Source organism: Ipomoea nil, unplaced genomic scaffold, assembly GCF_001879475.1.
Source record: "Ipomoea nil cultivar Tokyo-kokei standard unplaced genomic scaffold, Asagao_1.1 scaffold1407, whole genome shotgun sequence".
NCBI classification, from domain to species: Eukaryota; Viridiplantae; Streptophyta; class Magnoliopsida; order Solanales; family Convolvulaceae; genus Ipomoea; species Ipomoea nil.
The window spans coordinates 4,419,029-4,440,750 of NW_017617835.1; the positions used below are offsets into that span (position 1 = coordinate 4,419,029).

General features: G+C 34.9%; 3 protein-coding genes, 1 long non-coding RNA gene and 1 other non-coding gene across 5 annotated transcripts; 4 read left to right on the forward strand and 1 right to left on the reverse strand.

Moving 5' to 3' along the window:
- Positions 1-204: 204 nt before the first annotated feature.
- Positions 205-18,916, forward strand: LOC109186450. Its single transcript, XR_002055139.1, has 3 exons — positions 205-218; positions 1,742-1,745; positions 18,840-18,916. It is a non-coding gene; the product is annotated as an uncharacterized LOC109186450 (long non-coding RNA).
- Positions 1,718-4,947, forward strand: LOC109186449 (very-long-chain enoyl-CoA reductase). The gene is made up of 4 exons (XM_019336433.1): positions 1,718-1,931; positions 2,025-2,064; positions 2,859-3,613; positions 4,403-4,947. Exons 1-4 carry the CDS (start codon positions 1,863-1,865, stop codon positions 4,469-4,471), a joined length of 933 nt encoding a protein of 310 aa, XP_019191978.1. The 5' UTR covers positions 1,718-1,862; the 3' UTR covers positions 4,472-4,947.
- LOC109186447 (actin-66) lies at positions 6,818-9,311 on the forward strand. Its single transcript, XM_019336430.1, has 5 exons — positions 6,818-6,953; positions 7,564-7,633; positions 7,777-8,170; positions 8,300-8,913; positions 9,029-9,311. Exons 2-5 carry the CDS (start codon positions 7,577-7,579, stop codon positions 9,092-9,094), a joined length of 1,131 nt encoding a protein of 376 aa, XP_019191975.1. The 5' UTR covers positions 6,818-6,953; positions 7,564-7,576; the 3' UTR covers positions 9,095-9,311.
- Positions 10,678-10,750, forward strand: TRNAK-CUU. Its single transcript has one exon. It is a non-coding gene; the product is annotated as a tRNA-Lys (tRNA).
- Positions 17,469-20,788, reverse strand: LOC109186448. The gene is made up of 3 exons (XM_019336431.1): positions 20,064-20,788; positions 18,885-19,101; positions 17,469-18,524 (listed from the first exon to the last, which is right to left on the reverse strand). The coding sequence occupies exons 1-3, from the start codon at positions 20,310-20,312 to the stop codon at positions 18,034-18,036; spliced, it is 957 nt and encodes a 318-aa protein (XP_019191976.1). The 5' UTR covers positions 20,313-20,788; the 3' UTR covers positions 17,469-18,033.
- Positions 20,789-21,722: the final 934 nt, after the last annotated feature.

Sequence of the window (21,722 nt, forward strand, 5' to 3'; positions counted from 1 at the left end):
ACTTAAATTTTAATACACCATCAATGTCATAAGTAAATGATAGAAGTGGATATGTTAATTTGACATCTAGATACCGTGTTAGTCTGTGTTTCAACAAATAATAAATTGACGCATCAACAAATAACGAGTCAATTTATAATTGGTTGAAACATATGCCGCAAATTATGCTGTGGACTCGTGTCCCCGATGCATTGTGGACACGAGTCCAAAACGACGTCGTTTTCAGAGAAAACGCGGTATTTTAGTTTTAAAAAAAAATTGATTTTGTCTCGCCGTTAACAGCGTTATTCGTTTGTGAAATTATGAATGTACAGTTATGGAATTATGAACACAGAGCTCTAACATTATGAACTTACAATTATGAACATATAGTGATAAAATTATGAACATAGAGCTCTAAAATTGTGAACATAGAGCTTCGAAAATTATGAATTTACAGTTATTGAATTATAAATGTACAGTTACAAAAATTATGAATGTACAGTTATGCAATTATGTACAGTTATGAAAAAAAAATGTGAAAAATAACGGTGCCACTAACCGTTATCGTATCCAGAATACATGCTGGACACGGATCCATAGCATAACGATTGAACATATACTCACATGGTGATTCGTTAATATGAAATCCTATTGCCATATTGTATACTAGTAAGTCATCCGTACAATGCACGGAGCTGAAGTTGTAAATCTTTTAGTTAAGTTCATTTTTTAATAAAGCTTAGTGGATCTGTACGAATTTTAAGTAATTGATCTTATTTCACTATTAATCATTTGTTAAACTTTTGTATGTTAATAAGACTAAATTTTGTACTTTAGTAATTAAAGATATGTTTTTCTTGCAAGGTATAAAATTAGTATTAATAATATAATATTAGTAAAAATATAAACTGCAATTTAAAATTTAAATATATTACACTTTGTACACTACATTTTCTGTAGTGTTGATAATAACAGTAGAAGCTCTACATATTAAAACTTTAATCACATCAGGGTTACTAACCCTAGAGACTGCTACGTACAATTGGCATGGTTAAATACAGGTTTCTTTAGTAGCAATTCAACATGAGATAAATTTTGACCATGATTTTTGTTAATTGTCATAGCGTATGACAACATTACTGGAAATTGCTTTCTCTGAAATTTAAATGGTAGTCTTGGGTATAAGGAGTCACTGCCAATCTTGGGATTAGAATCTTTGTAAGTTATAAAAATATATGTTATAGTGGATCGTGTGAAAGAAAAATATGCAAAATAATGTCGATTTTATATTTTAGATCATAGTTCGCACAACTATAGAGACCACGGTCCAAACAATAGCTATTGTAGAACGCAAATTATGCCGTGCAACCGTGTGCACCATGCAGGGGCACACTGTTGCAAAAATAGTGTCATTTTGATTAAAAACGACGCGTCCGATTTTAAAAAATAAAATCAGTTTCGATTGCCATTTACGGCGTTATGTTGTGCATAATTTAAACTATATATCCAGAATGAATGAACTATATAGTTCAAATTATGCACAATATAACACTGTTAATGACAATCGAAACTGAATTTTCTTTTTAAAGTCGGACGTCAAAACGACGTTGTTTTTACAACCGTGTGCCTTGGACAGCATAACGCTACATTATAGAACAACCGTGCGATTATTAACGGGCCCGCAAAGCCTTTCCGGACTTAATTGCGCACGCAATTGGACATGTATGGATAGCAGATAGGTTTATTCAATGGAGGAAAGCAAGGTAGTTCATCGGCCCAACTACTCGCCATTTATTGTTCAACCACGCCATTGAAGCTTCCGTTTCCTCGCATACAAAAAACACTCCTCTCCCAGCTTCTCCTTCGCAGATTCAGTAGAAATGAAGGTCGTCGTGAACAGCCGGAGCGGCAGAGAACTCATCAAGGGCGGCCTTGACCTCGCCGATACCGTATGCCTTCTATTCCTTCTGTTTTCACTTTCCGTTTCTGTAAATTCAGCTTCGGATTTCTCATGCATCTTCATTTGTTTGTGGATTTTGCAGGCTACAGTTGCCGATCTACAGGAACAAATTCATAAACAGAGTGAGTGGTTCTTCTTCGTGTTTCTCTTTTCATTTGCCGTGTAATATAGTATGAGCTACTGATTTTCCTGCTAATTACAGTTAAGACTGTTTCAGATCCTTTTTTTTTTTCGTTTTTTAATTGGAAAAGGAAGTGTTTTATATAGGCACTCAACTTCAATTTTGAGTTGAATTTGATTATATAAACTGTGTGTTGTTAGTGTTCTGTTTGCTTACTATAATTATTTTGAGTGGAACAAGTATGGTGAACTATGAAATACTGGAGCAGTGGCTTCTGTCACCCTCATTTCATACACATTGGATCTACAAGAATTTGATCATAAAATTTTTGAGAGATTATATTTTGAGGTAGAAGGAACTAGTTCCTGTTGTAAAACACAGCTTCATTTGGAAGGTAGGATAATTGGTCATTGAACAGTAGAATTTAAAACCCTCCATGGCTCCATAGCATAGGAGCTAAGAGAAGAGGGGAAGTGAGAGTTGCAGGGGTTGCTTAAACCTAATGGAGTAATGGCTGGTGCTAATGAATATTCATTTAAGGAAGTTGCTTTAATTGATAGATAGTGTTAACATCACAATAAATCATTTAAGTAAGCTGAAGTGTGTATTATTTGTTTATCTGAGAATTCTGAACTATAAATGTGAAGTTTATTTGATAGCTGAAGCTAGTGTTAAATTGTTTGTATAGCTATATGATTGATTTATATTCTGGCTTTAGCCTTAGCAGTTGTTGCATTTCAGTGCATATACCATTACTGAATCACTGATTTACTGCTAAACTTCTGACATTCACAGCTAAGAAATACTATCCTTCCAGACAGCGACTTACTCTCCCTCTTCCGCCTGGCTCAACACAGAGGCCAACTGTTCTTCACTACAAAAAGAGTCTTAAAGAGTATACTGATGGGAACAAAAATGAGTTAACTGTAATTTTTAAGGATCTTGGTCCACAAGTCAGCTATCGCACACTTTTCTTCTTTGAGTATCTGGGTCCTCTGATTATCTATCCTCTCTTCTATTACTTGCCGGTCTACAAGTTCTTTGGCTATGAAGGGAAGCGTGTTATCCACCCAGCTCAGACATATGCTATGTATTACTGGTGCTTTCATTACTTTAAACGAATCTTAGAAACATTCTTTGTGCACCGATTTAGCCATGCCACTTCTCCGCTTTCCAATGTTTTCCGCAACTGTGCCTATTACTGGTCCTTTGGCGCTTTCATTGCTTACTTTGTGAATCACCCACTTTACACTCCTGTAAGTGATCTCCAAATGAAGATTGGCTTTGGCTTTGGGTTGATATGTCAAGTTTCAAACTTTTATTGTCACCTACTGTTGAGAAAACTTCGAAGTCCTGATGGTAGTGGAGGGTACCAAATCCCACGTGGATTCTTGTTCAACATTGTTACTTGTGCAAATTACACAACAGAGATTTATCAGTGGTTAGGATACAATATTGCAACACAGACTGTTGCAGGCTATATCTTCATGGTTGTTGCTGCTGGCATCATGACTAACTGGGCACTTGCAAAGCATCGTCGTCTGAAGAAGGTAAATTTGCTAACCTCCCTTCCCCCGCCCTAAAGAATAAATAAATAACATTCAGTAATTCATGCATTATTGCAGAGAACTAATTAAAGAAAAAAATCACCATGAAATCTGAGAGACCAACAAAAGAAAGCTGAAAGCCACACTGCCCTCCTATATGTTATGTATTTTACTTTAACATGAACCCCATTGAACAAAAGAAAGGCTTGTTGCTGAAGTTTCTAACAGGCTTCACATGTTGGGAATGCCACTGTTTTGACACAAATATCTTCTGTTACACCACATTTTTTCTCTCTGTAGTCATATGCCTAACGACAAAGTCCTTGTCAGGCTTCACATGTTGGGAATGCCACTGTTTTGACACAAATATCTTCTGTTACACCGCATTCTTTCTCTCTGTAGTCATATGCCTAACGACAAAGTCCTTGTTATTTAAACACATTTTTGCCTTCAATACTAAGCAATTTTGCAAATGACATCCACACTCTTCCACCTTCCTTTTTGTGTGTGTGTAAAGTCAATAAACAAGTTTTACACTTAAGGCTTTTGTTTCTAATTTCAGTCTGCATACATATTTAGCTTCTAGGTTCACCAAATCCTGCTCAAACTTTCAAAATGAATTAATCACTCAACTTGTGGCAAGGCCAATAGCCCAATACAAGTCTTTTTTGAACTTATCAGCAAAAACCTATTTACATTTCAATAATTGAATTCATTTGGAATAATGTTGTGACTACTTTTCATATACTTTTTACTCAATCTTGGTGGTTAATTTTGCCTCATTTCCTGCAGCTATTTGATGGAAAAGAAGGAAGGCCTAAATATCCTCGCCGATGGGTGATCTTGCCTCCATTCCTGTAGATCCAGCATCTACCATTTCAGTAAAGGATTAAGAAGTCAATTCTTATTAGCAAATTACAATTGCCAATCAGTTTTTTCCCGTTGTTGCTTTTTCCTGTTTCGTACCCAACTGTAATGCTCGACATTTCTGATAGTTATGGTTCACTACTATACGTATTCTCTTCTTTTTGCCGCCTTCAATCAGATCATCCTGAGGGTCTCAAAATTCAGAGATAGCATTGCAAAGCTGGCCAGGGAGAAACGTCCAACTCTCTACATGTTTGATATGTATAAGAATGCTCCTATTTCTGCCTCATCTGTTTGTCATTTTTCTAATTTAAAATATAGGAAGAATCGACAGGATATATGTTATGCAATATGGTCGGTCGGGGTCGGCAAGTGTGGGGTATAGAACCTTGGCCTAAATCAAACTTCAGCTGCAGTTTATATTTGTACTAAATCTTACATTTATATAAGAATTTATTCCATTTTGATCCGTCGATTATTGTCATATATTTTACTTTCAACTTTCAATTTTTAATTTTGATATCTTTTACTTTTAGCTTAAAATGTCTTTACCTAGAGTTGGTTGGAAATTTCATGAAATGAAGCATTTTAGCTGAATTTTTTTAAAAGTCGAAGGTTAAAATCAAGAAATACATTGAAGTTGATGACTATAAACGGAAATGTCATTATAGTTGATGGTATGAAAGTGGAAAAAGATGCATATTTTGTGCTTAACTAATTATGTTCGTCCTTTTAAAAAAAAATTAATTCTGTTCGTGCTAGGTAGGATTTTAAGAAATGCAAAATGTTTTTTCATTGTTGAGCATATAATATATAAATATAATTGTGTAATTCAACTATCAGCTTAAATTTTTAGTTGAGATGAAACACATGCTTTAATTTAGTATCAGAGTCAATTTCATGACACACTTAAATTTTTAGTTGAGATGGAACACGAGTTTACATTCTTAATCTCGTGAGTCACCAAAAAAAAAAAAAAAAACTAGGTAAATTTAGACCAAGCAACATCAATCAAATCAGCATAAATCTCAACTCACAACTAATTTATTACCTATTCTGCCATTCATAAGTTTTTGATGAATCCTAATTGTAATACTCCGTAACTTTTAAGGTGACAGATATGGGTTTCATTACGCAATTCTAAAGTACATTTTCCAGCAAAAAAAAATGTTGACAACTGTTGGATGAAGAAAAAGTAGGGCATTTAGTTGGAAGCACATCTGCTGGGCGGTGGAAAAGCAGTATCTGTTTCATACTTAATATAAGAGTTTTCAAGATCCAATCATTTTAAAATTAAAATGTGCACACAAACTCATCACGAAAGTGTTTCGAAAGATCTGGTCGCACATTCTCAGATAATTTACCTAATACACATTTTCAAATAGTGTTTCTTTTTCATTATAGAAGCCAATAACCTTTTAGACATTACACGTGGATATGAATCTTATAAATCCTACTCTCATAATTGAAAAAAAACCTTTTATACCAAAATCTTGTTCAAATTACATCGTTTAACTTGTGGCGAGATTATTTAAGACAAAGTCTAATAAAAATGACTTTAAAATGTACTGATTTTTTATTTTCTCTAATACAAATCTCGATTTATCAAAAAGTTACATCCCCTGCAGTCTCAATTCTTCTAAGACCATGATCCCACCAAAATGGAAGTTTGCAATTATTTGAATCCAAGAAACCAAAAATGGGCATGTGAATCGATTCCTACCCTTCTATGCCAAAGTACTAGGGGATAAATTACTTAACAGTTCAATACAAAACCAAACATTATTTACTTTCAAACAATTTTTTTTAACTATTGAAAATAAATAAATAAACAAATACTTCATAGATAATACATTCAATTATTCAATACAAATACCATCTCTTACTACATTTATTTCTTTTGATAAAAATAAAGAAAAACATAAAACCAAAAAAAAAAAAAAAAGTAAAATTGCAGAACGACAGTTTGTAATTACAATTGTTGAGTTTTTATGCGTTTATTATTGAGAAAAATTCAATATTTTTCAAAAGAAATGGAAAAAAATAAAAACAAAAAATGTGTTTTATGTATTTTTAAAAATTTGAAAATTGAGAAATAGAAAAAAATATAAGACGTTAGATGGAGGATTTTTTTTTTTAAAATAAAAGAATTATTAGATGATTTTATTCTAAAAAAGATTTTTTTTTTTTTTTTATTTGAAGGGTCAAAATAGGAGGGAACAAAAAAGAAAAAACAGAGAAAAGAATATGATGGAAAAAGGACATACAGCGGAATACGAGTGTAATCCCCGGATCCAACGGCTCCGATTTCTTCTTCTTTTCAATAAAACCCCCTCCACTTTCTCTCATTACAGCAGAAAAGAAAAAGAAGAAAGCAGAGAGAGAGAGAGAGAGAGAGAGAGAGCTCCATTTCCGTCCCGATCTCTCTCGCACTCCGGCAGAAGAAAGAGAAAGGGAATAACTTCCGGCGATTGAGGTAAATCGAATCCTTAATTCTACTCAATTTTGCACCATCGATGTTAGCATAGGACTATAAATGGATGGATTACTTTTGTGAAATTTGCTTGTTAAATCTCTGTTGTGAAGTGATTGTATGATCGAACTAAAAAAGAGAACTTCGTTGGCAGTACATCGCATGCGAGTGAGTGATCTCACTTAGTTTTGTGTGATTATGATGGTGATTAGGTGGTGAATTACTGCCAAATGGTTTGTAGAAGGTATTTTGCTAATCAGTCTAATGTAAGACTACGGAGAGATTGATTTTTGTGAGAATCTCGTAAAACAGTGTGTGATTTGGGACAGGTGTGTTTGAGTCGATTGTTCTTGTTTCTCTTGATTGTGATCTAACTGTTTTTAAAGAAATGAATTGGGAACTGGGAAGTATAGTATCATTTTGCACAATGATGTCTTAAATGTTGTTGTGCTATTGCTTGTTTTTGGGATTGCCAACGAGTTCTCGTATCACGCATGCACCAGCTGTTTTGGTTGATTGAAGATTTTGTTTTTATGGACTAGGAAGATGTTGGAATTAAGTGACAGTCTTTAAACTGTGTACTTAGTTGAATAAAGTTGTGTTGTATGTGCAGAAGGTAGCAGAAGATGGCAGAAGAGGATATTCAACCACTTGTTTGTGACAATGGAACTGGAATGGTCAAGGTAATGTATCAGGGGTGGTCTTATTTTGCAAGGTTATGGAGTTGTTATGTTATTTATAATGTTGGTGAAGCTATATTTTTTCTATGTTGCTAAAAAATTCTTTTTTTTTTTGTGTGTGTGGGGTTATGTTTATTGCTTTTTAGGCTGGATTTGCTGGGGATGATGCTCCGCGAGCTGTATTCCCTAGCATTGTTGGCCGTCCTCGTCACACTGGTGTGATGGTTGGTATGGGTCAAAAAGATGCATATGTCGGAGATGAAGCTCAATCAAAGCGAGGTATCTTAACCCTGAAATACCCTATTGAACACGGTATTGTTAGCAATTGGGATGATATGGAGAAGATATGGCATCACACATTCTATAATGAGCTTCGTGTTGCCCCTGAGGAGCACCCTGTCCTCCTGACCGAAGCGCCCCTTAATCCAAAGGCTAATCGTGAAAAGATGACCCAGATCATGTTTGAAACTTTCAACACCCCAGCTATGTATGTAGCTATTCAAGCCGTTCTTTCCTTGTATGCTAGTGGTCGTACAACTGGTAAGAATTTTGCCTATGTGTATCAGATTGTTTCAAGTTCTTTGTCGAAGATTTAATCGAACTCAGATATTGAGTGATAAATATGTGATCATACCTATAACTCTTAGTGCTACTATATTTTCTTTACAGGTATTGTTTTGGACTCCGGTGATGGTGTCAGTCACACTGTCCCCATCTATGAAGGGTATGCCCTCCCACATGCTATCCTTCGTCTTGATTTGGCTGGTCGTGACCTCACTGATCATTTGATGAAGATCCTCACAGAGCGTGGTTACTCTTTCACAACCTCAGCTGAACGGGAAATTGTGAGGGACATGAAAGAAAAACTTGCTTACATAGCTCTTGACTATGAGCAGGAGCTAGAGACCTCAAAGACTAGCTCTGCTGTAGAGAAGAGTTATGAACTTCCTGATGGGCAAGTAATCACCATTGGCGCTGAGCGTTTCCGATGCCCAGAGGTTCTCTTCCAGCCTTCATTGGTCGGAATGGAAGCAGCAGGAATCCACGAGACAACATACAACTCTATCATGAAGTGTGATGTAGATATCCGAAAAGACTTGTATGGAAACATAGTACTTAGTGGCGGGACTACCATGTTCCCCGGTATTGCGGATAGAATGAGCAAGGAAATAACAGCGTTGGCTCCAAGCAGCATGAAGATTAAGGTTGTAGCACCACCTGAAAGGAAATACAGTGTCTGGATTGGAGGCTCCATATTGGCTTCCCTCAGCACATTCCAACAGGTTTTTTGACTCAACACCCTGCAATTGTATTCAAGTGACACTAATTAGTAGACTTTCTACATAGGACATACTGCAATCTCTTATCTCATTTTCAACTCATTCATTCCTTTTGCAGATGTGGATTGCCAAGGCAGAGTATGATGAGTCCGGCCCGTCAATTGTGCACAGGAAGTGCTTCTAATTTTCCAAGATCCAAGAATGCTCGTGGCATACAAGTATTCTCTCCTACTTTGTCATAAACAAAATTTGCGACCTTATATGTTCTAGCTTTTATTTGTATTTGTTGTTGTCATGTTGGATGTATGATTTGACAATGCAAGGAGTTATATTATGATGATGTTGCACAATTCTTTCCATTTTATTCCATCTTTCTAAATCTCAGTTGAAATGCAATGCAATGCAAGAATCTCTTCTAGCAGATAGTTTTCCAGTAACAGCTGATTTACATTCCATGGTCAATTCTTTGATTGTGTTGTTATACATATATAAGAGCAGGTGTCAAAGAAAGTGTATGCATGTGGAGTATAAATGAAGGTTCTCTATGAGAATTAATATGTAGCTTTGAAGATTGGATTGTATGATGCTAGCTGTAACCAATCATTTCCTTAAAGAAGAATTATCTACCACCCACCAACTACCCTCTTGTACAGAGCTAACTACCAAACATATTTTTCTGCCAGACATTGTCTACTCATAACTCATAATGAGTTCAGATATATATACAGTTTTTAAAAGCATTAGTCAAAATTTAAGATGCAGATTGACACCCGTAATGTTTGGTTACATTGAGTACTATGAGCATAATCATTAATCAGTACTCAATTCAATTTAAACAGCATACACGGTTGACGGTTGTGTACAACGCTAGTGCTGATTGATGCTATAATGTTTTTTTTTTTTTTTTTGAATGCTACTGTCTCTATTACATTGTAGTATCTGTTTATCTATACTTTCTCAACCTGTTGAAGCACAAAGAGTTAATATCACCTCCACTGAAGTTCGATCTCATGACCGGGTCACTACATGCCATCTATAATGTTAATTAGCCTTCAAGTTTATTACTTCCAAACCAACCGCGGACTTTGCTAAGGGTGTGTTTGGTTTATGAGTTTACACATTAGAAATGAGAATAAAAATTATAGTTAGTTTTTGGTTGAGAATTTTTTAAAACACAAGTATGTGTTTTGATTACGCCTTCAATTAAAAATTTTATTTTCTAATTTAAAAAGGGTCTTATTTCATATTATTGGTAATCTAATTTCTAAGTTTGGATGAGTACTTCTAGATTTTTGTTTTGATTTTTTTTATTCGTATTGATGTTTTGGACGTCATTATATTAGAATCAATTGCTTGGTTTTTTTATTTTTTGTATTTTTTTTAAATATTTATCCATTATAGAGTCATACACAACAAAATATTAATATTGATAATCATTCTAATTCCACCTTACCATCAAAATCTATTATCATTACCAAGTATTTGATTCATATTCAAATTTCAATTCTCATGTACGAATCAAATACACCATAATGTTTTATGATTTTGCCATATCATGGAGTGATTAGTTTGTGAAGGGTAAAATTAGGATGTGTAGCATTGTCATTTTTTTTTGGATGACAAGGGAAATGTGTAGCTACTAGCTGAGAATGTGTACTGGCTTGTCCTGTGATAAGGGAAGTGTACGAATTATTTAGGTTATGTGATTAGAGAAATCTCTGAATCGAACCACGATTTTTACTATAAATTTCTTTAATATCACAACAAGCCCGTCTAGTTCAGTTGGTAGAGCGCAAGGCTCTTAACCTTGTGGTCGTGGGTTCGAGCCCCACGGTGGGCGTTGTATTTTTGGCCACCCTGCCTACCAATCAGATCACCACAAACTAATATACACTAGCCAATATTATTATGTGAAATTGAAAAAGGGATCTCAAAATCAGTGTTCTGGCAAGCACTAGGAAAACCAATACTCTGACACATGAACAGGGACCAGGATAAATATACATAGATATTAGATACGAACCAAGGTCATGTGCAGGGACCTACTTCTTCTTCTTTAAGTTCATCACTTTTCTCTCTACACATGAGATAAAGGCAGAGTGTTCCTAGCTAGCTAGCTAGCTAGCTTAGGGGGGGTTTCCTTTCACACTTCATCATCCCCCCAATCCATCTCACCACTTCTTATCATCATCACATCCATTTCCCATCTTCCCTTTCTCTTCTATTCATGCCCTTTTTACCACATTTAATCCTCTTGCTACTTTGCTACAATATTGTACTCAGGTATTATATATATTTGAAAGTCAATGTATGGAGTTTTAAATTCCATCCCTACTCACAATCCCATAATATAAATAACATATTTAGTGTACAAAATCTCAAATTCGATATTAGTAAGTCACTAAGTCTAGTGGAGTGGTCCAAGACTCGAAAGTCCACTAAATTAGTTTATGTCTTCTGGCCACAGGTGTGATAAGTAATTGTTGCATTCCTCCAATATAAATAACCTATTTTGTGTAAGGAACCTCAAATTCGATATTAGTAAGTTTAGTGGAGTGGTCCAAGACTCGAAAAGCTCACTAAACTAGTGTATGCCTTCTGGTAAGTGTGATAAGTAATTATTGCATTCCACCACATGTAATCCAATATGCGAGACGTTACCTTAGAAGTATATATTAGTCTTATGATTATGGTTGTTGAGTCGTAGCATCCCAAAAGAACATTAGTATTAATAATTATTCTTTATATTGTACTTGAATTCGCCTTGAGTTATATGTACTATTACTTATAATACTATTAATCATACACAATTATGTACTATTGGTGACTAATTTACATATTATTTTCTATTTTCTTGAATTTTGTTAAACTCATCACATAAAAAAAATTGTCAATTTTATTTAAAGTTCTTTAAGATCATAATTTGTTCTACTTGAATCCATCATATATACTTCTCATGATGTATTATCCAACATCTCATGACAATTAATAACTTATTCTGAAAATGCAAGGATAAAATTTACACCCTTTTTTCATATATAATATAATATAATCATATCTACCAAACCCATACTCTATACTACACATAATATTTTGTTATATATTTAGATAAATTATAATGAATACAAATTTGTAACACTTTCTTTTTTATTATGAAATTTGTTGATCCCTTTCTTTCTTTTGTTAGTCATATTTTATAAATTTATACAATATGCATAGTTTGTTAATATATGTTGGGCGTCTGCTGAGTTCAGCCCCTTATCAATTTGAAATGTAGCGTTGTGACTTACCATGAAAGGATGGTTGAATGGTTAATATGCACATACTTATCATCAATTAGTTTTAAGTATAAGATATGACAACCAAATAGCCAAAGAACTCGTTAAGCGTGGTTGACTTACAATCGTCACATGATGAGTGACCCATTAAGAAATATGCATAGTGCAACGCTGAGATAATTACTCTTGCAATATAATTCTAATTTTTTTTTAAAGTCAATCAGACGATTGTATTAATGAATGAACGTAGTAATAGTGTTAGGGGAATAGAATCTCAATACATAATTCTAATTTAATTAACCATGATAATCAATAATTAATTTGTCACCCACGAGACTTTGCGTAATGCACGTACTAGCTAGCTACTAGTGTTAGCTCCTTACGTTAGTTGTACCAATCATTAAAAATGATGATGATAGACATGTAGACTAAAGTTAAGAGGGTAAAGACTTTTGAGATTTCAAGAATAATATATAGTATATCAGTATATGTATTTTCATTCTTTCAATATGAAAGAATAATACACAATTAAAGACACAAATTAAAGTAACATAAATTTTACTTATATGCAATAACTCACAAATTACATAAAAATTTAGGTAAAATTCAGTGTTGTTTGTCTCTCAATTCTCCTGCCGACAAGACAAGTAGACAACGTACGCACACCATTATATTCTATGTTTGCTTTCATTAATTTTTCACTGTGGTTTTCACACCATTCTTTGCCTTTTTCCAATAGCTTGTCAATCACAAATCTTGTTTATCTTTTTCCCCTTTTTGGTATGTGTAATCAACATATATAACAACATTCTTAAAGGGTATACATTAAATTACCCCTCTTAATTTGTTAAATATTCTGATCTGATATTAACACATGGAATATGGAAGACATGAATTGTATCTGATCTCATTCATTTTAATAAGAAATTTTGAGTCTAAGCCTTAGGAATGCAGTTATCTTGAAAGTTAGGAATGAGTATAGTGACCTTTTTTAGTGTTATATCAAGAATAGTCTTAGTATGTGGAATCTTTTTTTTTTTTTTTTTTTTGAAATAATAACAATTCATTAATCATAAATAGGAACATTTACAACAAAGTTCGATAGAATGATTATCCATTCCAACCTGGAGGGCGTGCTTGAATGGGAGGGACTCACTCATCCTTAACCAAAGGTCAAAGGTTTAATCATTGGCTTTGGGAATGGAGCAGCCTTATCTCCAGGCTAGCTGTCTCACCCAAAAGAAAGAGGAGTCTACAATTCATCGAGAGGATTAGTCAGTGTGTCCGACAGTGAAAATCTTAGGTATACCCAAAAAAAAAAAAAAAAGAATTGCGGGTTAGAGTTGTCTAACCTCATTTTATATAGTTTCTTGTTTATTAATTTACTTTTTTTCCCTTATGTTAAAAAAAAAAAAAAAAAAAAAAAAAAAAAAAAAAAAAAAAAAAAAAAAAAAGAACTATTTTATCATATTAACTCTTAGTACATAATATTTCCCTTTATAAAATAGGGAATCAAAGCAACTTATGCTTCCATTTCCTTCTTTATTTCCTTTATAAAAATGGTATAACGGCAGGAGACAAAATGAATTGTAGACAATAAGAAAATATACCTCAATTTTATTAATGCTAAATAAAATTGAAAATGAAAATACAGAATCAAATTTTCCCAAAAAAGTAAAAATCCTCCATACTATATAGAAAAAAACACTAAAATAAGGAAAATATTGAGTAAGAAGAAGATAATGGCTAGTGAGCCATGGCGACGGGCGGCGGCGGAGCGGCGCAGTGGATGCTTCTCTGGTTCGGCACCGCCAGCATCGCCGTGTGATCCAAGAAATCTTTGAGCTCCACCGTCGACTGTAAAACCGTTCTCAGATCGTCGGCGCGAGAGAATCCCAAGTTTCCGGCTCTCCTCACGGCGTAGATGTAGAAAGTTATGCAGCCCTTTCTGAACTTGAACCGCGCCATTTCGCAGCCGCTCAGCCCTTTAATCAGCTTCTTGTGCACCTCCCCGAGCGGAATCTCCGGCGGCCACTGGCGGTCCACGGCGGCCTTCATGGATTCCGACTCGAACACGAATATAACCACCTTCGTCTTCTTCGTCCCCAGGCCGAGAGTGAGCGTGTGCCAGGCCTGGTGGGCCAGGATCGTGAAATTTGTCGGCAAGAAAGCGGTGGTGGAAGGGAAAGGCGGCTTGGCGGCGTCGAAGGGCGACGGCGGAAGCGCGAGGAGGCGGAGGAGCTCCGGCGGCCGCGCGCGGCGGACGGTGAAGGATTTGACGATGAATTGGCCGCCGAATCTGAGACCCTTTACTTCGGAAGAAGGCTTGAATGCGAAATCTGAGGTGGTTTTGGGGGGTTGATCGGTGGCGGGGTGGTGATTTTTCTGTTTCTTGCTTTTCTTTTTGGTGTCTTTTCCTTCGGCCATGGATTCCGGCGGTGGTTCCAGTGAGGCGAGGCTTGCGTTCTCTGTTATCGCGTTCGCGTGATAATGTGATATGAAATGAATACAACAAAATAAAAAATAAAAAATAAAAATCAATACGGATTATCTTTTGGGATATGATGGTAAATTAGTATCTTTAAATATTATTTTTTTTTTAGAAAAAAAAAAAAATCATCCCATATTTCACTACTACGATAATAATTCGAATGCCTGATTTAGAATTCTTTACTACAAAATTTCATTTTTTGATTTTGTAACTTTATAATTGTATTAACAGCTCGCTTAGAGCTGTCAAAACGAGTTTAGTCCGGACGTATAAGTTCGTATTAGAGCGGGTTTTTTAGCCTGCCCCCACTTGTCCATGGGCTAGGCGAGCTAGCTCGTCTTTAAAAAAAAATGAATAAAGACTAATTTAAGAGAAAGATACGCAGCCGACCAACCCTAATTGTTAATTCTCTAATCCTTATTTTGCAGTATTAGATTACGATAATCAAATTTCAATTTCGCGGAAGAAAAAATAGTGCATATCCTAAAAATATATGATAGTTTGGATAATTTACTATCAACTTATAAAAATAGTTCAATTATATTGTTCACCACGAGTTAATTTAAGAAATGACAAATTTAATTATTATTAATACTCTCTTTTCACTGATCTCAAATTGTTAATACTCTTTTGATCAAATTAATTGTGTAAAATTTTATTAATGCAATTTGTTTTCTTTTGTGATTTGCAATCTATAATAAAGAAGCATAGTTTACTTCATACACTATTAAAAAATACTCCCTCTGTCCCATTTTGCATGTCTTACTTTCCTTTTTAGTTTGTCCCAAAATGTTGTCCTCTTTCCAAAATTGAACATCACCATCATTCTACTTTTTCCCAAATTACCCTTATGACTTTTGCTTTTATTTCCAAAAGTGAAAAAGTGAAGGGCATAATTGGAAAATACATAACATTTACTTTAATTCCTTAAAAAGCGTGCAAAAAGCAAATGAGACAACCAATTCGGGACGGAGGGAGTAACTATTAGGAATTTAGGATGGGTGAGCAATAAGTTATAATCTTTGAAAATTAGTATTTATATTTAAATAGTTATATATATAAAACATGAAAATTGGTTGACTTGTGTATTTGTATTTTGAAATTCCCCCTTTTTATTAAATAAAAAATAAAAAAAAAATTGAAGCAAGTTGAACTCATGGGGTAGGTTGGAGAATGGGCCACACAATGATGACAGGAGTCTCGTGATAATGCCACTGCCCACTGCCAACTTTAGTACGCATCTCTATTTTTTTATTTTTATCTAAAAAAAAAAAAAGCACAAGAAGATTAGATGAATTAAACTTGATCCAATAATAATAATTAGAGCAAATGATGCTTTTCTCCATAAACAGTGGCCTTATTTGACAATGAAAACTTTTTGTTTAAATAAAGTGTTAAGGGTGTTAATTTTGTGTGATTATATTCATTTAATTTGGCGTGAAACATCACTCCATGTCCTAAACTATGAATAACTATGATGTCGATTCATTTCCAATGTGGTTTTCGTTGGCTTCCTAATGTATTTGTTATGGCAACAGCGGTCTTGTACTATGTTTGGCGAGCAAGGATTCCGCCCTCGTCGTCCAAGCGTGGAACCAGGTTCGGGCCCAATTCAGACGGCTTTAGGCCAGTCAGCTTCCGTCGCTCCCAGGTGCTTCGTCGACGCGGGCTTCCATGCGGTTACAGGGAAACCTACGGTGGGAGTCGTGCTCTTTACTCATGATGGCGGCTTCGATGCGGCTTTCAGTGATTAGTTACCGGATTGCCTCTCCCCACTCATGGCAGAATCTATGGCGTGCAAGGAAGTTCTGTTGTGGCTCAAGAATCACAGGGTGTTAAATGTTGAGATTCTCACGAACTGCTCGAACCTTCAGAAGTATTTGTTAGCACTTAGCAAGGACCATCACTCTTCGTTCTTATACGGGCTATATTGTTGATGAATGCAGATCTATCATGTCCTCTTTTGTTCATTGTTATGTTAATTTTGTCTCTAGATCAGCAAATTTAATTGCTCATACTTTAGCTTCTTCAGCGCTTAGTCTACCTTTATGTTTTTGGATTCTATTCCTCCCGACTCTATTTTGGTTTTTCTTCTTTTAATATATCCTACCTTATGGTTTGCTTTCAAAAAAGTGTTAAGGGTGTTTTGGGCTTTTTGAAAATTAGCGTTTTGAAATCAAACTGCTGATTACCAAAGTTTCTATAGCATTTTGACCATGTTAAATTGTTAAAGATGGTCAAATTTGTCAAAAATGAGGGAATAAAGCTGTTAACCAAACAAGTAACTAAAATTCAATAAAATGCTTTGGAAGCATATATTTATGTCTAACTTAATACTTTTGGTCTTTGAATTATGGGCCAAATCTATTCGACATAGAAAGTACTTTTTTGGACTTGGGCATTAAACAAGGGTCATCAACAAAACCGAAAGCAACAACAAATCCAATTATTATTGTGTAGACCAACATAGTGGACCATACTATCAATAATATACATTTAATACATAAACAATATATTTTTAATATTCAAAATACAAATTATATTTTTTTAAAAATACATTATTTAAATGCTAAAAGTACACAAATAATGTAATTTTAGTATACTAAAAATATACTTTTTTGTTATGGTCATATAGCTGGAATATAATTTGCTCAACAAATCACACCCAAATATTATTATTATTTTTTTAAAGGTAACTTCTATCCTTTTAATGACTGCTTTTTTCAGTTCTAAATCTGAAAAAAAAAAAAAAAAAAAAAAAAAAAAGCAGCAGAAAATGCATAACTTAGAACTGATATCATCTTTTCACTCTTAAATTTTATTTTTATTTTGCTGACTGAAATAACAGTCACCGTGAGAACATTACAGATCCCACTGGTATATATAATAACAATAATAAATCACCAACTATATTGACTACTACAATTCACAATTGAATAGATAAAAGGGAAAAAGACATTATTCCCAGACCTGAGAAATTGACCAAAGAACATAAGAAAAAATATACTGTATTATAGTATATTATAGTATAGTACCTCTCTATCTAATGAATAATGCTCCATTCATTTTGTTGAGCACCAATCAGATTAGTGGAATACCATATTGTTGTACTGCTCTGCTGTATAGTAGTGGGAAAATCAACCAGGAATTGCATAAACCTCAGGGTCTTCTTTCTTCCGTGGTTTAAAGTCAAGAAGATGATGAAATTCTATTTATGTATGTATATATAAATCAACTTCATTGTCTTGGATCTCTTGATGTCAGGTATAATGTGAAACTGGTTTTCTGTTTCTTGTCCAGAGAACTTATTCAAAATAGGGAAAGAATCACCTTGTTGGAGTTTTATTGGGGATCTCATAGAGCCAGGAAAGAGGGTCGCCTCCGCCTCCCGAGGTTCAGCCGTGGCCTGTCGCTGTTTACAGGCCTGAGTATACGTTCTACTTCAGTATTGGGTTGGAGTGTGGATTGCAGTCGCTTTAGATGAGGTACGCACTGTATGTGATGGGAAGCGAAAGATCGGATCATGTTTGGATTGTCGGGGTTGAACTTTCTCTGGTATATAGACTCCCACTTTGCTTGCAAGTAAGCGAAGGATCTCCATGGAGGAAGCGGCATTAAGTTCTGCTTGAGAGATGATTTGGCGGCTTCAACCATTACTTGAAGATACTGTTTCAGCTTTGTCAGAGTGCCCACATAAATGACTGGGAGAGAATCCAATATTCTATTGTATGATTCGACGGCTCTAGCAATTTCAAAGTGGCTACGGAAGTCAATATCAATGATCACACGCTCTGAGTTCCCAGCACTGTCATAATAATTAATGACATCAATGTATTCATGCTCCCCTGTATATACAGGAAGGAAATAATGACACTGGTCAGATAACACAAATTGATTCTCCATTGCCAAGATATAATTTAGTTTCAAAATCCAATATTTAAGATTTTTTATTTTTTTTTGGTATACCCAGGGTTTCCACCGTCGGACACGGTGACTAATCCCCTCGTGGAATAAGCTGGATTGTAGGCACCTCTTTTGGGTGGGACAGCTGGCCTGGAGATTTAAGGTTACTCCATACCTAAAAGCCAAGGATCGAACCCTTAACCAAAGGTTAAGGATAGATGAGTCCCTTCCACTCAACCACACCCCAGGTTCCTAAGATATGTAAGAATAAGTCCTAGCCAAGATTTAGCAACAGTGTATACCTCCGGGAACCTTGCTATGGCCTTGCCACTTTGAAACACAAACACCAGCATCATAGCCCGAAAGCCTCAAGAGTTTCACCAAAGAATATCGGATGCAGCTAGCATTGCACTTGCCTGACTTGACAATATGGAGGTCTGCTTCATTAATAGACAGCATAAGTGAATTAACAACCGAAAGCAGGTCACTCTGATATTGATCAACAGCTGACTTCAAATTCTGCAGAAACATAAAGACCCAGCCAGTGAGCATATTCTCCTCTAACAACTACCCCGGGTTGCACAAATCACAAACAAGTTATTACTTTTCCTACACAAGAATGGTGATATTTGTTGAAATCACAACATTTATGAGAACATATGAGCCTACAAGTTAAAAACAATAGGCTACTTAGTCTAATATTCAGAATCTGAATTAAGGTTCTCCTCCGACCTCCCAAAACACTAAAAATAGAGAACGCAATTCTTTGGAGTATATTAACTAGAAATGAGCTTTTAATGCTGGATGCTTTGCAGGGGTGGTATTGTTATCAAAGTATTTACTTCTTCCTTGACCAAGTCTATACAAAATAAGAAAATGGGACAAATTAACAACCCACTAGGTCACTACCCGGCATGAACAAGAAAACTCAAATGGTTAATCTATCATCTCTGTGGACAAGAGAATTAGTCTTATTCAGTCATAATAAAGCTGTAATCGAACGTAGCAGAAGAAAGCAGTTTCATTTCCTTTGCCAATGCAGCATCTAATATATTCATATTCTCATCTACACAAACATTAAACTAACAGCAAAACTCAAACAGACAGCTAGATATCTATGAACAGGGCTTCAAAATGTGGTCCTGAAAACTTTTAGCAGCAAAGTTTGTACATTTTAATTATGAAGCAATATTTTCTATCTTATCATTGAAAAGGTCAAAGAATTGAACATTTAAAATATGAAGCAATATTTTCAATCTTCATCATTGAAAAGGTCAAAGAAAAATTAGGTTTCCAATTCCAACTTAAATTCTGTAAGACTGATCAATCAATTGTCTGCCATAACTGTTGCATGTTTGGAAATCCATGAATTAAAAAGGGTGTTGAACACTAAATTCTGAATCAAAATAACAGTAAAATTAATTATCCCAATCCAAAATAACAAATTAGTTAATAATATTCACAATAATGAAAATACTAACCGAGATTTTGTCGTCAAGGTGAGCAAGTTCGCAGAAACTGGAGTCGCTGTCAGTGCTACAGCCGGAGTCCGTCCCGGCACTTCCAGTCTCCAGGAAATCTCTCACCATAGCCGCCAAGTCATTCTCGCTTTCATGGCTGAAACCATCCGCCATCTGCATTAAACCTCCAACACGTCCACCGCTTGCTCCACCACCCCTCCCCACCCTCAACCACCCGTCAACCGCCGCAGCATAAACCCTACAGTCCATCCCAATACCAGCACCACCAATTTCCTCTATTTATTCCCCCTTTTTTTCAGTTTTTATGTTTCATTTCATCATTTTTACTACAGAAATCCAAGCAAAAACTCGAAATTAAGATAGTATGGATTAAACAACCATAAATATCCACTAAATTCCCAATCCAAAATCCAAAACAACGATAAATTTGACCAGATTCTGGATATTAATCAAGCAGGTATAGCCTCAAATCATCCAAAACTTCAGATTGTGCAGCCAAACAAGCTAAATTCTTCTCCGATTGAACAATAGTAGAAATCAATGGAACAATATAATCCAATTATCAGATTAACAACAACGTATAAATTCAAAAAAAAAAATGTGTCTAATAAATTGGATATAGATAGAAAATTAATTAAAATTTTCGGGATAGAGAGGGGATTAAAATGATCCAAAGGGATTAGATAAGGAAAAATGAGGAAAATAAAATCCCAGAGGACGCCCATGATGAGGAGGAAGAGAAGTTTAAATAGAATACAAGAGGGTCACGGAAATGACGAAAAAGGGCCTCGGGTTTTACCGTAATGCCCAAGTAATATGATCGCCTTTAACGGGATGCTCGCGGATAAACGGAAAACGGATAAGTTGGGGGATTGGGAAATGGATCTGGACGGAAAGTACGGGAATATTCGTACTTGGATTCATTTTAATATTATGACCCCTGAGCTGGAATTTTTTGAAGGAATGCAACAACGATGCTAATTTTAGTATTTTATTCTTATTATTAAATATATATTTTTACATTAAATGTGATTTTAATGTACAAATACTAGAATTTGTGATAGCGTGAAGTACAAGATTGATGATCCCTAATTACGTTAGGGTGTGTCATTTATATTAAGTTTATCTGTTAGCGTCATGATAGTTTGTAACAATTGGGTTTAACATAACATATTTTATTTGGTAGAGTAGGAGAATTGATCAATTTGTGACATAGCTCATCAGATAATGCATCAAACTACAACAAGCCATCCGAGTAGCTAAGTAGGCGTAAGTCGGCCTACCTATGTTAGCTAGGTTAAGTGTTGATGGTTAGTCTTCCCAATAATTGTCTAGTCGACTAGGTTCCTCAAAGTTTTTGGTTTCGTAAATTTATTCTTATATGTTTATTGATAATATTATTGGGTTACTTGAGTTGTCATGTAATTCTATCAAAATCAATATTTTTTTTTTGAGTTTTTTCATTTCTTTAAACAAAATAGAGAGTCAATTCAATTAATAAGCTCACCATTATCTAGTTTATTGGTAATTTGGGAAATCGAACATATATATGTGAGTGTGCGCACACGTGTGACAAAATAAACTCGCATCATTATACAAATGTATATATATATTGGATTATATAAATAAGTTGTTTTTTAAGTACTAGTGACTGCGCTT